The sequence below is a fragment of the Colobus angolensis genome, unplaced genomic scaffold (genome assembly GCF_000951035.1).
Source record: "Colobus angolensis palliatus isolate OR3802 unplaced genomic scaffold, Cang.pa_1.0 Scaffold69, whole genome shotgun sequence".
NCBI lineage: Eukaryota > Metazoa > Chordata > Mammalia > Primates > Cercopithecidae > Colobus > Colobus angolensis.
The window spans coordinates 4,565,192-4,581,628 of record NW_012120598.1 but is presented as its reverse complement, the minus strand read 5'-3'; the positions used below and the strand labels follow the sequence as shown (position 1 = coordinate 4,581,628).

General features: G+C 39.1%; 1 protein-coding gene across 10 annotated transcripts in view; it reads right to left on the bottom strand.

Moving 5' to 3' along the window:
- APP (amyloid beta (A4) precursor protein) overlaps positions 1-16,437 on the bottom strand; it is a 301,277-nt gene that overhangs the window by 151,290 nt on the left and 133,550 nt on the right. For all 10 annotated transcript variants that reach the window (XM_011926496.1, XM_011926487.1, XM_011926488.1 and 7 more), the window contains 2 exons: positions 15,245-15,357; positions 13,024-13,217 (listed from right to left, as the gene is read on the bottom strand). In XM_011926496.1, the coding sequence (XP_011781886.1) occupies positions 13,024-13,217; positions 15,245-15,357 (307 nt within the window). The remainder of the gene's footprint in view (positions 1-13,023; positions 13,218-15,244; positions 15,358-16,437) is intronic.

Sequence of the window (16,437 nt, the reverse complement as noted above, 5' to 3'; positions counted from 1 at the left end):
AAAAAACACCCCATGCCGCTGACCTGCTCCCCCAACAATTCCAATCTACGCATTATAAACAAGTCCACTGTAAACTTTACCAGCTTGATAGGCATTCACACATCGACTAGTCGTTTTGGAAGCAAATACCGTGATACAGATTATTGCAATTTTCCCCACGTATGAGGTAAAGAAATAGGCTCAAAAAGATTATATATGAGGGTAAAGCACATTTTAAACCTCTGAAGATATTTTTGAAGCAAAGATCATCTTATTAACTTACAAGTCTTTTCTTTCCTTGACTACTTGGATGCATCTATTACACCTGGTTTCTGTTTCCACCCAATGTCTTTTTAGGCAGGTTAGTTCTATCATCATGAAATCACTGTAAGTGCAATACTGCCCTTTCCTTCATGATATCATTCATCTCTTTTCCAGTTTGTTAGCTAACACGTACTAACATTTTAGTATCCAACTACATTCATCTCATGACTACTAGCATTGAAAGAATTGATAAAAAGATAAAAGCAAACCCTTACTGCCTGGTTTGACAATAAGTAACAGCTCTTCACCTAGGCTGGCAATTAGGATGCTAAGCAGAAAATCTTGGAAGACCAAATTCGACCAATAGCAAACAGTGATCTCAAATGTAAAAGAAAACTTCAGTTATATGCTACAGAGATACTTACAATAGCAAATTATGTATACTGCTTGAATTACTGTTGATCTAAATAAAATGGTGCTATGCTATAAAGATTATTTTCAAATAATTTTCTAATACCAAACTATACTTTTGAATACCCTTGGCATATCTTTTCCAGAATTACACATTCCTAAAACAATGCGCCAATCCACAAGCACATGAGGCCTACTATACGCTCAACATCCACTTCTCTTTAAAACAATTTACATGACAAAACAAAGTACAACAGTGAACATCCATCAGTTGCACCTTCAAATGTCTGATAACACAATCAGATGATCTGTGTGTCCTTTACTTATTACACTGATAATGAATAGAAAATAAAATGTAGATCTGAAGGAATCACTTAAGTTTTAAAATTTGCTCAATTGCAAAAAATGTATTTATATAAATATATAAAACAAATTTCTATATTAAAAGAATAATACAAATTACAATACTATAAATAATAACTTGAATGCTTTACAAAATCAATTTGAGCTATGATATTTATAGATTGAGTAACCCTTATCCAAACTGCCTGGGACCAGAAGTGTTTCAGGTTTCAGACTTTTTTCAAATTTTGGGATATTTTCATATACATGAGACATGCTGGAGATGGGACCCAAGTCTAAACAAAAAATTCATTTATGTTTCACAAATACCTTATACACACAGTCTGAAGGCAATTTTATACAACATTTTAAATAATTTTTGTTACAGAAAGGAAGTCTGTATACGCTGAACACATAAGGTCACATAATTTTCTGTGTCTGTTGTCATGTCAGTGCTCAAAACATTTTGGATTTTAGGGCATTTCAGACTTTGGATTAGGGATGCTCAACTTGTATTTTATAGTAATAAATCGCATTTCTTTTTTTTTTTTTTTTTTTTTTTGAGACGGAGTCTTGCTCTGTCGCCCGGGCTAGAGTGCAGTGGCCGGATCTCAGCTCACTGCAAGCTCCGCCTCCCGGGTTTACGCCATTCTCCTCCCTCAGCCTCCCAAGTAGCTGGGACTACAGGCGCCCCGCCACCTCGCCCGGCTAGTTTTTTGTATTTTTTAGTAGAGACGGGGTTTCACCGTGTTAGCCAGGGTGGTCTCGATCTCCTGACCTCGTGATCCGCCCGTCTCGGCCTCCCAAAGTGCTGGGATTACAGGCTAAATCGCATTTCTTTAAAAATATTGTACATTCTTGGCTGGGCGTGGTGGCTCATGCCTGTAATCCTAGTACTTTGGGAGGTTGAGGCCAATGGATCACTTGAGGTCAGGAGTTCAAGACCAGCCTGACCAACATGGTAAAACCTCATCTCTACTAAAAATACAAAAATTAGCCGGGCATGCTGGTTGGCACCTGTAATCCCAGCTGCTTGGGAGGCGAAGGCAGGAGAATCGCTTGAACCTGGGAGGAGAGGTTGTGGTGAGCTGAGATCACACCATTGCACTACAGCCCGGGTGACAGAGCGAGACTCTGTCTCAAAATAAATAAATAAATAAATAAATAAACAAACAAACAAATAAGTAGTACATTCTAGAGTTGAAGCTAATGAAGACTGTTCTCCCAGAATCTCACTCCATACAAAAATACGTATTAAAAATTCATGCGATCATGGCTTCGGCTAAGTGGCATTAGTCCACCACCTACAATTTTACATGTAAACACTGGGGATACTGAAAATGTTACTTTGTAAACTAAAAGTGTTACTTTGTAAACAAGGAGGGCAAAAAAGGAAGCTAGTTAGCTCCCACTTGGGACAGATTTTTCAACCTCTACTCAAAGGAAATAGTTTTGAACATCTCTAAATTATTTTCTTAATTGCCTTCCTTCCAAAACAAACATGGACTTACAATTTTGCTGAGTTCCTTGTGGTAAGTTATTGTTACTAGTTTAAACCACATGGCTTCCAAGGAAAGCCAACAGGTTTTGGCTTGATATGCTAATATGTAGATTTTGAGACAGTAAAATTAACTAACTAATTAAAGGGTTACTTTTCCATGTCACAATGGAGAGTCCTATCTAAATTAGGGGTTTTACACTGAAGATACAAATATCCAGATGTTGTTTTCAACAAGAAATTAATGTTTCCGGGTACTACTGCCAGAAACCAGTTAAAATCCTAAGAATCTGTATTTTGTTCCTCTTTGCCTACTATTTTGTAAGCCAGGGAATTTGTACAGTTTAATTAAAAGATACTGGGGGGGAAGAAAAGAGTCCATGCATCAGTAGCTTAGAATCTTTAGCACTGAATAATCCAACCCTCCAAATAACTCTTACAAATGAATCATACAGTATTTCTCATTCAGCAATATCCTGTTAGCGGGGCAGCCTATGCCATTAGGTCTCAGTAAGCACAGTCTCATTGCCAGATGTAGCTCAGATGGCAGCAACTCAAGCCCTGCACTGCAGAGGCATCTCCTCTTCCAGCCATTACCTGCTTGGAAACAAAAACAAACCCCACTGGTTTGGCCACACATCTGTAATCCGCTTAAGGCTATAAAAGTGTTTTGCTTTTCTTCTTGACATACACGTAGTCCAAGTTTATCCAATACAGGAATCGAGCATTTCTAGTAAGACCTCAAAACTGGCAGCCAGTTCCCTCAAGAGAAAATGCAAGCTTCTGCTATTCTCCTGTTCGTCGTTCTCAAATGAGTTCTCCTATTTCAACATAACAGTCAGAAAGCCTCACACAGTCCTGGAAGCTGCCAACCCAGCATTATGACAGCTGCTCCTCAAAGCCATGAGCCATTTCATTAAATCCACTCTTACTTGACTCATCCACTGGCAAAGATTTAAAGCTTTAATTTATCTTTTGTATGATTCACTTCGCGGTCCTCTAAAGTTGTTAGGTTTTTTTTCCCCTTGAGCATTTAATATCATTTCTTAAAATGCAATGCAAAAAGGCAGCTGAAAGATTGTATTCAAAAATTTTTAACTCCAGAGATACAAATAAAAAGACATACAGTCAAATAGAGCCTCTCTTTCTCTCTCATCTAATTTTAAAGACAAAGTACTGACCTATGAATAGACATAAATTCTCATGACAGCCTGAGCTCATCAGGTAAGGCTATGAATGTTTCAACATCACTAGCTAAGTGGAAGACAGTATGTATATAATTTATTACATGATTGAATGACAAGTTTTCACTAACTACAAATCAGGTATTCGTGAAATGCACCATCTATAATACTATCTGGTTATTATTTTCTGAGAAAAGTTCTCAGAGCACAATGACTATAATTAAATTGGCTTTTGACTAAATGTAGCACTGTGCCACCTACAAATTGAGCCTGAGCAAGTCTTTTATGATGACTGCATTGATGATTGTCATCAAGATTTCACCCCTTGGTCTGGTGTGGTGGCTCATGGCTGTAATCCCAACACTTTGGGAGGCCCAGGCAGGAGGATCACTTGAGGCCAGGAGTTTGCAAACAGCCTAGGCAACATAGCAAGACCCCTGCCTCTACAAAAAAAATAAATAAATAAAAATAAATTCAGCAGGCAAGGTGGCAGATGCTTATAGTCTTAGCTATTTGGGAGGCTGAGGCAGGAGGATCACTTGAGTCCAGGAGTTCAAGGTTCACTGATCTATGATCACAACACTGCACTCCAGCATGTGTGACAGAGCAAGAACTTGTCTCTTAAAAAAAAAAAAAATCACTTCAATATAGTATCTGAAACATATCAAACGCTCAAGAGGTTTAGTGCCCTTCATTATACAGGAGGAAAAAGGTGACATTTTGTACCTCTGTATGCTCAGATAGTTTATTTTTGAGTTGGAAATATTTCATACTTCACCTTTTCTTTCTTATTGTTACAATTTTCCTTTATTTATAATGTAGCCATCCCTCTTCTGCCCATGGAAATAATGAAACATGGGGCCTATCACATTATGTTATTAGACTCCTAATGCAATTCTACTTAATTACTGCACGTCTAGAATGATAGTGGTGCGATCTCAGCTCATTGCAACCTCCACCTCCTGGGTTCAAGCGATTCTCTGGCAGTCTCGCCAGTAGCTGGGATTATAGGCGCACGCCACCATGTCTGGCTATTTTGTATTTTTGGTAGAGAGGGGGTTTCTCCATGTTGGCCAGGCTGGTCTTGAACTCCTGACATCAAGAGATCTACCAGCCTCGGCCTCCCAAAGTGCTGGGATTACAGGCGTGAGCCACCAAGCCTGGCCGAGTTTTTCTTTTTTAAAGACCAGTTAGTTTTGGTGACATATATTAACCTTAAGTTAACATGACTACGTAGGTGTGTTTGTGAATGCCAATGTGATTCAACTCAAATACTTGTTGAGTACCTAACTACCTAACTTACGGAAAATTATGTCAAGTATTTTTCTATATCAGGTTGTACAGGCCTCAGAATAAATGTAAACTCTTGGTAAGCAGGATAGTCTGTTAACCTTTAGAATACCATCAGGGTCCTTTGGACACAATTTTACCTTTTAGTTTCTGAGCACTTCTAACTACTTGTGGGGCTTGATATTTCTTACTTTTATCCATTCATAGAGACAAAGAAAATTTTAATTGAATAAAACTCATTCTAGCTTGTACTTAACCATGAGTCTGAGATATATTATGAATCTCGATGTTTTTCCTACATTTTGTTCCTACGTTACAAAATATTTATCATCCCAAGAATTATTTCATCATTAGCCATCAACTATTTAAAAACTGTGCTAAAGAAGACCAAGTAATATGAGTATGAAAGAATGATAGAATTGCCTAGAAAGGTGATGCAATAGGGAAATTACCACATTTTTATTGCTGTGTTCCCAAAGTATTGCATCATCTTTCAAGATGGTTTCAAAAACAGTCTGAATAGTCCCAGCTACTTGGGACGCTGAGGCATGAGGATCACCTGAGCCCAGAAGTTTGCAGCTGTAATGCACCATAATCACACCAGTGAACAGCCACTGCACTCAAGTCTGGGCAACAGAGTGAGGTCCCGTCTCTTTAAAAAGCACGATAAAAAGAAGTCTGGAGACCCGCTGAATAGAGTCAAAAATCATTTTCCACATATTGGCAAACAGGAAAAACTGACAGGAGGAGACATTTTGCCAATTAGATAAACCAGAAGAAGAATGAAATTGATCATGTAAGTAAAACCTTAGGCTATGAGCCTTCACATGATATCCTAGACGAATTTTCTCAAGCTCAAGAATTGACAAGTGAGCAATCTATTTCTTTTTTTTCTTTCTTTCTTTCTTTTTTTTTTTTTTTGAGGTGGAGCTTCGTTCTTATTGCCGAGGCTGGAGTGCAATGGTGCAATCTTGGCTCACTGCAACCTCTGCCTCCGAGGTTCAAGGGATTCTCCTGCCTCAGCCTCCCGAGTACCTGGGATTACAGGCATGTGCCACCACGCCTAGCTAATTTTGTATTTTTAGTAAAGACGGGCTTTCTCCAAGTTGGTCAGGCTGGTCTCAAACTCCCGACCTCAAGTGATCTGCCCGTCTCGGCCTCCCAAAGTGCTTGGATTACAGGCGTGAGCTACCGCGCCTGGCTGAGCAATGTATTTCTAAGAATAAAAAGAAAATATGGTATTCTCATCCACTTAGTCATTCAACAGGAAGGATATCATCACTCAATATTATGTGACAAAAACATTAACCATCATCGCTAAAATGATGTGACAGTATTCCTTCCTTTTTTACGATGCTTATGCAACAAATTTTATGTCTGTGCAACACATTTATTTGATACCATTAGGAAGCAGACATATGCCCAAGGCAGGAATCTCTCTAAGGTGATTAGAAGAGATAATGCAGAAAAAAAGGGGGGAAAAAGCCTGGCTAGATCATTTTAATAGCTGTTTACAAAACCAAACTTGAAAACATTTTATTCCTGAGGGAAGATGGCTATATTCTCTCTTCAGTAAAATTATGAGCTGTCAATGTTTTAAATATCTCAAATTTTTACAATAATTAAATGAAACTGCAACTATTAAAAAAAGACCAAGAAATATGATGAACCTAATAGAGATGTATTTGAAATGTAGAAGCAGGATTTGTAAGACGGATATATTTCAGGTTCGTGCATGGCAGGTGATTAGCAGCTAGCTGCATTTCAAAGGATAATGCTCATTTCAGAAATCCATACCTTCAAAACTGGGAAAATACAGAATAAAAAGGTGGGTTCACCATATTTAAATTCTTTGTAAAATTAAAATATGTACTATGTTAACTCTTATTGAAATTGCTAATAGTTATTTCGCACTATTCCTTTATTCTTAGTTCTGTAAATTGTTTGCCAAATAATCTAAAAATATAAAATAATAATAATATGGCCGGGCGCGGCGGCTCAAGCCTGTAATCCCAGCACTTTGGGAGGCCGAGACGGGCGGATCACGAGGTCAGGAGATCGAGACCATCCTGGCTAACCCGGTGAAACCCCGTCTCTACTAAAAAATACAAAAAAAATTAGCCGGGCGAGGTGGTGGGCGCCTGTAGTCCCAGCTACTTGGGAGGTTGAGGCAGGAGAATGGCGTAAACTCGGGAGGCGGAGCTTGCAGTGAGCTGAGATCCGGCCACTGCACTCCAGCCTGGGCGACAGAGCGAGACTGTGTCTCAAAAAAAAAAAAAAAATAAAAAAAAAAAATAAAAATAATAATAATATAAAGGGCCCACTGTATCTAGATAGTCAATGGTGCTGGCCTGGTTTTCTGGTGTAGTGAGGGGGCAAGGTGATGTCTTGCCATATGTGACACTCCAGCAATCACCAGAACTGATGAAGTTTAAATTGGGTTCCATACAGAATTGTGTATTCCAGTGCACGCATACCTGCATGCACGGCCATACGCACCCACACAAGCCACCCCAGCTGTATTAGTTCATTTGCACGTTGTTGATAAAGGCATACCCAAGCCTGGGCAATTTACAAAAGAAAGAGGTTTAATTGGACTTACAGTTCCACATGGCTGGGGAAGCCTCACAATCATGGTGAAAGGCAAGGGAGAGCAAGTCATGTCTTACGTGGATGGCAGCAGGCAAAGAGAGAGAACTTGTGCAGGTGAACTCCTCTTTTTAAAACCATCAGATCTCGTGAGACTTATTCACTTCACAGGAACAGCATGGGAAAGACTTGCCCCCATGATTCAAGGGTGGGAAAAAAGCCAAAACATACCACTGCCCCCAAAACCAGAGAGTAACATTAACTAACCTGGCCAACATGGTGAAACCCTGTCTCTACTAAAAATACAAAAATTAGCTGGGCATGGTGGTGAGCACCTGTAATCCCAATTACTCGGGAAGCCGAGTCAGGAGAATCATTTGAACCCAGCAGGCAGAGGTTGCAGTGAGCCAAGATGGCGCCACTGGACTCCAGCCTGGGCAACAAGAGCAAAAACTTCATCTTAAAAAAAGAAAAAGAAAAAGAAAAAAAGAAAACTCTTCTGAGTTACACAGTCTCAAAGAAGGTAAGATGCAGTCAAAAGGAATCACTCCGCCAGATCTTAAGCAGCTCTTTAAAAAAAAAAAAAAGTTTAAAGGAAATAGGAAAAAAAAATCATCTAATTATCCAGAAAGATACATCAGGTTACCTCTCAGCACACTCTCACTATTGTGTGCAAACCTAAACCTAAAAAAATACAGCAATAATTAAAAGATTCTGTTTCCTTAAAAAAAAAAAAAAAAAAGTGAGTACCTCCTCTGTAAGAGGAAAAGTGTGACTCTACAACAATTAGAGGATCTTCTAACATTTCATTTGCTTTACGAATTCAGCAACCCCCATGGAACACTGGGTTCAATCAGATTCTGCAGTTTCAGGTGAGGGGCAGCCCTGCCTCCAGGGCTAGGCTGCCTACCTGGCTAGTCTTACAAGTTAGCTTTCCAAATGAATTTTCCCATGGAAAAAATTCTTACCCATGGCAGCTGGAGTCTGCATATTATTAACATTATGTACATAATTATTAACATTATGCTACATAATATTAGTAACAGTCTGGATTATTTATACATTACAAACTGCATAAATAGGTATTTTGAGGTGATCTGAGAACATGACCATTACAACACTGGAGAAATACATACTTGGTAATTTACACATAAATTTCTGAAACACTACTTGTTTTGCCTATGTTAAAGACTTACCTCTTTTTCAATGAGGTCATAAAACAGAGCTCATCCCACTAGGAATGTTTCTCTACATGCCTCATCAGCAACAGAAAAACACTCACCTTCTATCAAAAGAAGTCTCATTAACTACCAAACAACAAAATACTGTGAATCAAATACTATTTCCAGGAAAATGGTAGCTTGTTTCTCCTTCTTCAAGAATTGTCACGTAGCATCCCCTGAAGATGTTTTAAGTCAGGTATGTTAAACTTCTATTCTGATTTTACATTTCAAGTGTCAAAAGGAGGGCTGGTTCCTAGGTTGCCAGTTGGCAGGAGCCCAGCTTGTGTGTGGATCAGTGATGCAATACCTTTCCGGCTTTGCCCACATGAGGAAGACGCCCTGTCTGCCTGCAGGGCTACAGGAAAAGAAGTTAAAAAAAAAAAAACCGTTGCAAATGACCTCATATCCTAATTATATTGAATCCAAACCCATTTTTAAAAATTTTAAAAACAAGAATAGTTAAAAATAATAATAAAAATTCAGGGACTCAACCTTAGGAAACATTACTAGGTTATATATACCGTTTGTCTTAATGGAAAAATAAAGAGTGATAAGAAATTTCAAGTCATCCAGGAATTACACTGTCCAAATATAGTAGTCACTAGCCACATGTAACTATCAAACACAGTATGTGGCTAGTTTGAATTGAGATGTGCTGTTAAATGTTTTTTTGTTGTTGTTTGTTGTTTTTTTTTTTTTTTTGAGACGGAGTCTCGCTCTGTCGCCCAGGCTGGAGTGTAGTGGCGCGATCTTGGCTCACTGCAAGCTCTGCCTCCCGGGTTTATGCCATTCTCCTGCCTCAGCCTCCCGAGTAGCTGGGACTACAGGCGCCGCCACCACGCCTGGCTAATTTTTTGTATTTTTAGTAGAGACGGGGTTAAATTCACCTGTTTCTTTTTACTATTTTTAAATTGTCTATTAGAATATGAAAAAGTAAGGCCAGTTGTGGTGGCTCAAGCCTGTAATCCTAGCACTTTGGAAGGCTAAGATGGGTGGATGAGGAGGTCAGGAGTTTGAGATCAGCCTGGCCACCATGGTGAAATGCCATCTCTACAAAAATTACAAAAAAAAAAAAAAAAAAAAAAATTAGCTGGGCACGCTGGCGCACACCTTTAATCCCAGCTACTTAGGAGGCTGAGGCAGGAGAATCACATGAACCCAGGAGGTGGAGGTTGCATTGAGCTGAGATCACGCCACTGCACTCCAGCCTGGGTGACAGAGTGAGACTCCATCTCAAAAAAGAAAGAAAGAAAGAAAAGAAAAAAGAAAACGAAAAAGAAAGTGGCTTACATTACATTTGTATTGGACAGTTCTTTCTAAAAGATGGGAGCCTCTATAACACGGGCTATAGAAAAAAAAGGCAAAAAAATTTCATAATGTTTTAAGAAAGTTTATGAATTTGTGTTGGTCTGCATTCAAAATCATCCTAGGCCATGAGTTGGACAAGCTTGCTATACCATCCAATTATGGACCACAAAGTCCTTACCAAAAGCTATGAAAAAAAATTTTAAATATACAATTCACTTTGTCTAATATTTATTGAGGACCTATGTGCAAGACATACCAGACACATAAACTATAGTTTGGATTCTAACAGATAAAAAGAGATAGGACTACAATTCACTGGAAGATACGTTATGGTCTTATAAGAAAAGGTAAAGCAAGGGTTGTATAGCAAAGCAAGGCACTTGTAAAGAACGCATCTTTTCAGGTGAACATTTATAAATATGTAGGATTTTGACAGGTCATAAGATGTGGCACTTTAGAGTTGACAAATATCTTTATCATACATTAACCCCACTGATGAAAAAGGAAAAATATTTCAGATGGGGCAGAATGGTGGGAACGAAAGCCTAGAGAAAGAAAAGGTCAATGGTTTTAGGGCGCCAGGAGACAGAGTGACATGCATGTACAAGGTTGAAAATGCAGGCTGAAGCCACGTAAGAGACTTCTGGATGCCGTGCAAGGGAATTTGGACTTTTCTACGGGTAGAATAAACTATCAAATATTTCCCACCAACTGCCAACAGGATTAAAAACACATAGTAGAAAGATAGTAATGCATGGGAAACAATTACCTGGGAGGAGAGTGGATGAAGCCTGGGGGTGTGGGGGAGAGGGAGACCGAAAATGCAAGAAAGGGAGAGATGATTGAGAGTCCAGTAGAACATAATTGTAAGAGGGAAGACAGGAAACAAAGGGATAGAAGAAGGTCCAAGGGATGCTGAGGGACAGGAGAAAATTCATTGGTTTATTCAATAAACAGGTACTGGGCACCTACCAAATGTCAGGTACCATGTTGCAGAAATTCATAATGGATGACTGTGGAGGGGTTATCTGTAGAGCATGAGAGAGAGTTAGGCTGGGAACCAAGGAGAATGAAGTTGGCCTGTATCAACTGCTATGGGGAAGACGACAGGTCGTCAAGACAGAGATAATTAGGGGCATCTAGTAACATTAAGATCCCAGCTGATGTTACAGCATGAATAAGAAATGGAATTAAGTGGTAAGGTTACATGACTTGATACTTTAGAAATCCCAGAAGCAACTAAAGAAAGAAATCAATTTTTTCTAGCTACGGAGAATTGACACAAATATGTTTAGAAAATGTGAAGGGTATCAGCCAAGTCAAGGATGTTCAATGGAATAGGTAAGAATGGTTATCCATTGATTCCATCCTGATTAGAAATGCAGGCAGGGAAAGAAAGGATAATGAACTAAAAGCCTGAACTGGGGAGGTGATTATGAGGGAAGATCATGGTCAGAGGGGAATGGAATATCAAAGCTAGAAACCTTATGGGTACAATATTTCTGAGCAATTTGAGAGTCTAAAGCATGACTGTGTTCAGGTACTGAAATGGAACACAAATGAAGGTAACTAGGAAGGAGCTGGCTAGCATGTCAACTGAGTATCAACCTGGACAGTGACGTCATCACTGAAGACTGTAACAGGTGGGGTAACCATATGACCCAGTTTGCCTGGGTCCTTCAGTTTATGACTGAGGTCCCAGTGTTCTAGCTGACATAGATAATAAACTCTATGGGGGCCCTAGTAGCACATTACACCGGAAATTAAAAGAAAAAAAACAAGCATCCTGTAGTTCGGTGATTACAAACTTACAACTCCTATTGAATGTGCTGTTTGGAAATCTGTAGCTCTAGGGAACATCTGAGAGAATACTGAAGGAAAAAGAGAAGTGATACAATCATCGCACCTTAGGGGATGAGACAGCATGAAATCAATGCCTGAACCAGATGGCAATTCCAACCCAAAGATTCTCATTTTATAATTTTATGATTTGATATAGATGTTCGCCTTCAATTAAGAATGAGGGCCGGGCACGGTGGCTTACACCTGTAATCCCAGCACTTTGGGAGGCCAAGGCAGGCGGATCACGAGGTCAGGAGGTCAAGACCATCCTGGCTAACACGGTGAAACCCCGTCTCTACTAAAAACACAAAAATTAGCTGGGCGAGGTGGCGGGCGCCTGTAGTCCCAGCTACTCGGGAGGCTGAGGCAGGAGAATGGCGTGAACCCGGGAGGTGGAGCTTGCAGTGAGCTGAGATTGCGCCACTGCGCTCCAGCCTGGGCGACAGAGCAAGACTCTGTCTCAAAAAAAGAAGAATGAGAATCAGGTAAGAAGTAATGGGATTAAGCTCCCCAAGAAAAAGAGGTGAAAACAGATTTCTTTACAATCATGAAATCAAAGGTAGTTAAAAAAAATTAACAAGCATCAAGCATTTATTAATGCCTTTGACTTCCACTATGAAGGAAAAGATAAAAGGCAAAAAAAAAAAAAAAAAAACCTTACACATCCACACACAAAACCCCCCAAATCTCAAACCAAACCTTTCTTAATAAAAATTCACCTTGAACTAATGACTCACAATCCCAGATAGCATTTTAAAAATATTCAAAAATTAATGACCAAAACAGAATGCCATTATTATTTCAACTCCCTGTTAGAACCACCAGTAACCTATGATAGCTACCAGTGGGATTCTGATCCCAAGTTTAACATTAAACAGTTAAAAATTAACTCTGTGATGGGTGATTGACATTATTATTAATTCAACAGGATGCCATAAAAAGTCATAGTTAAGATTTTTTGCATAACAGCAAACTTTGACGGGAGTGGGCAGAGACCTTTTTAATGATAAACAAAAAGATTCATTTACAGGATGCAAATACTCTATGCAAGATGTTTCAGCATCTCTGAGGCTGAACACAAAGGCCACCTTACCTCCCGTCTGCATAGTCTGTGTCTGCTCCGCCCCACCAGACATCTGAGTCATCCTCCTCCGCGTCAGCAGAATCCACATTGTCACTTTCCTCAGCCAATGGGCAACACACGAACTCTACCCCTCGGAACTTATCAATTCCGCAGGGCAGCAACATGCCGTAGTCATGCAAGTTGGTGCTCTTCTCACTGCACGTCTACAAAGTGTGGGGAGAAAACAGTGAGTGGTAGAGTAGATGTGTTTCATTGTAAGAAAACTCCACATAAAATAATCAACATGCAGACCCAATATATTAGGAACCAGTTTCACAACGGAAAAGATCATTTGCTTTTCGAGTGAATTCACAACAGGATTTGTTTTTAGCATGGGTGACACTTTGGTACTCTTTTTTTTCTTAAGATTATTATTTATTTAATAAGACCACGATGTTATATAATAGAGGTTTATACGAACAACTGGAATGAAAACTAATTGAGAAATAAGATGTAGAAGGCTCCACTGGTGAATACATACCAGAGAATTAATGCTTTCTAGCTTAATTCGTGTATCCAGAAATTGTGGGCGTTCCAGGTAGATCCCCAGCTCACTCCTACCTCCCTTACAGATGGAAGTTTCTCTCACATGGACCTGCCTTATCCTAGAAATTCTGACTCTTTTGGTTCACTTTGTTACTCTAAAACAATCCTGGGAAGAGAAGAAATTATCCCCTGCAGCCACTATGCATCAGAACTTACAGTCATTAGAGATTTCTCCTTGAATGTCTTTTTGCTTTTTTGGGATTTGCTAAATTTGCACAAATCTAGATTAGCATACAGCTCTGAGAGCATCCACTAGTGATAAACGAAGGATTAATAATTCAATACATAAAGGTAAACAATGAAAATACTACAGACTGTATTTTGACCTTACGGGAGTCATTTTTGTTTCTCAGAGACAAAGGATTTTTCTTATGAAAACACAGAAGGAATAAAAAATGAGGCTATCAAATAGGTAGCTGCACTTCAACTTATTTGGTTTGTTTTCTTAAACTCAGCAAGCTCTTAAACCTCCAAAACACATTTTTATATAATGAAAATTTTATTCTACAGTGTATCCAAATATATTATTTTATAAGTGGCAACAAATAATGCTAAATCTTTAGTGGCATTTTCTGCCTAACAGCTATAAAGCTATGATACAATGGTTAAGCTAAGCTAGATCAGATTTCTCAACCCCAGTACTACTGATGTCTTGGACTGGATAATTCTTGGGGGTGGAGGGTGGTTATCCTGTTGGCTGTAGGATGTTTAGCAGAATCTTTGGCCTCTGGACACTATCAGATGCCAGTAACACCACTCCCTCAAGCTGTGATAACCAAAAATGTCCCCACACACATGCCGGGGAGGGACAGGGGATCAAAATCGACCCAAGAGAAGCCCTAGGGAGCTTGATAAAGGTGCGTGATTCTAGTAGACTGATCTTACCACAAATAAACTATGAAATCATTAGAAAAACTATCAAAGGGATACAGCTAGCTGTGAAGGTGGTCACACTACACAGTGGCCTTTTCATGCTAAGTATCTTAGCATGAAAAGCAGAGGTTAACCAAGTGCTCGGTCAGACTCACCCTGTGGAAAACTCAAGATGGTAGGTGTGGCCTTATGTACATAAAATTGGACAGTATAACTTAGAAACTGAATTCTACCTGGAGCTTTCAGGCTGGTACAAACAAGCTACTTCACTGTTCTACCACTGTATTCACTAATAGATAACAGGGGAAAAGGTTGAATTATTTAAAAATTATATATGACAAAAGAAAAAGCAGGTGAATAAAAATAATCTGAAGGATAAACTTTAAGGTTGTGACTATTAAAGATTATATTTTTAAGTTATAAGGCATGGCACAGACCACTTATATTTTTAAGTTGCGAAACACGACACAGGCACATAATGAATCTAGTTCAACTGGCCCTATTTTTGACTTTTTAAAAATATTCACGGATGGGGAGGCTGTGCATGTGTGGGGACAGGGGGTGCACGGGAACTCTTACTTTCCATTCGGTGTTGCTGTGAACCTAAAACCACTCTAAAAACTAAAATCTGGTTTACGGATAGTAGCATTGGGTTTTTTTCTTAAATAACTTATTAACATAGCTGTTGCCTCAAAATACCCTCTAAAATGCTATCAGGTATGTCCCCAGGAAATCTTCACTTTGCAATAAGAAAGAATTTATGGGCTGGTACCTCTTTGGCGACGGTGTGCCAGTGAAGATGAGTTTCGCAAACATCCATCCTCTCCTGGTGTAAGAATTTGCACTTGTCAGGAACGAGAAGGGCATCGCTTACAAACTCACCAACTGAAAGAAAGGAAAACCACTTCCCGTCATTCCATCTGTATCACAGTGTTCTTACCGCAGAGAAGGCATCAAGGAAAGGGAGACTTCAAGACAAGTTAAAACAGCCTTTCAATGCCTAAGCAACCCAATCAAGACCCTACTACCTTTAGAATGTTATGTCTGGCCTCCTTAAGCAACTCAGTTTCTTGCCACACCAAGTTTGATGGTTAAAATAATTCCTAAATGCTGCAAGTGAAATTCTCCCTTAATTAATCTGAATCTCTTGCTTCAAAATTAATCCTAAAAAGCTGCTTAAGTAGAGAATCAATTACCATTCTACTATAACGGGGGGTAAAATACAAATATTGACATTGTCCAGGTGAGCATTTGAGCAAAATCAATAAAAATCCCTGTCTACTTCTCTTTCTCGGACATTTTAATCTGCTTTTAAATAAAACAGAAATTTTAGCATTTTTCTACTTCCTAGGCAAAAAACCCAAAATTGTATTTTATATATATGTTTACATAACATGCATAAGAGAGAAAGAGTTTAATTCATTTTAGTTCTGAAAACTGTTCCTCAGACTTTTGTTATATCTTTAAAGAAAATTTATATCATGAAAATTATTTCCAGGCATTTCTGGTACTGAATATGTAAAGATATTACATAAAGTCCTACATGAACTCAGTCTAATAAAGGTAAAAGATGGATAATTACCACATTATATGTAAGCTGTAAACTTAATTTTCGTTTTGTTCAGGGCAATATTCCCAGTTTTTAGCAAAGATTCTTGCACTTAGTAGGCAATAAATATCGGTTGATGAATGAACAAGTTAAATTCTGTAATAGAGATGAGGAAAGTGCCAGGCCAATATCTTGGGTGCAGTGGGAAAAACCTCAAAGAAGAAATAACATTCGAGATGAATCTGAATGGTGAGAAGTAGTATGCCACATGGGAAATGAATTGAACTTTCATGATATAAGGATAGAATCTGTCTTGCTTGGCCAGGCGCCGTGGCTCACGCCTGTAATCCCAGCACTTTGGGAGGCTGAGGCGGGTGGATCACAAGGTCAGGAGATCGAGACCGTCCTGGCTAACA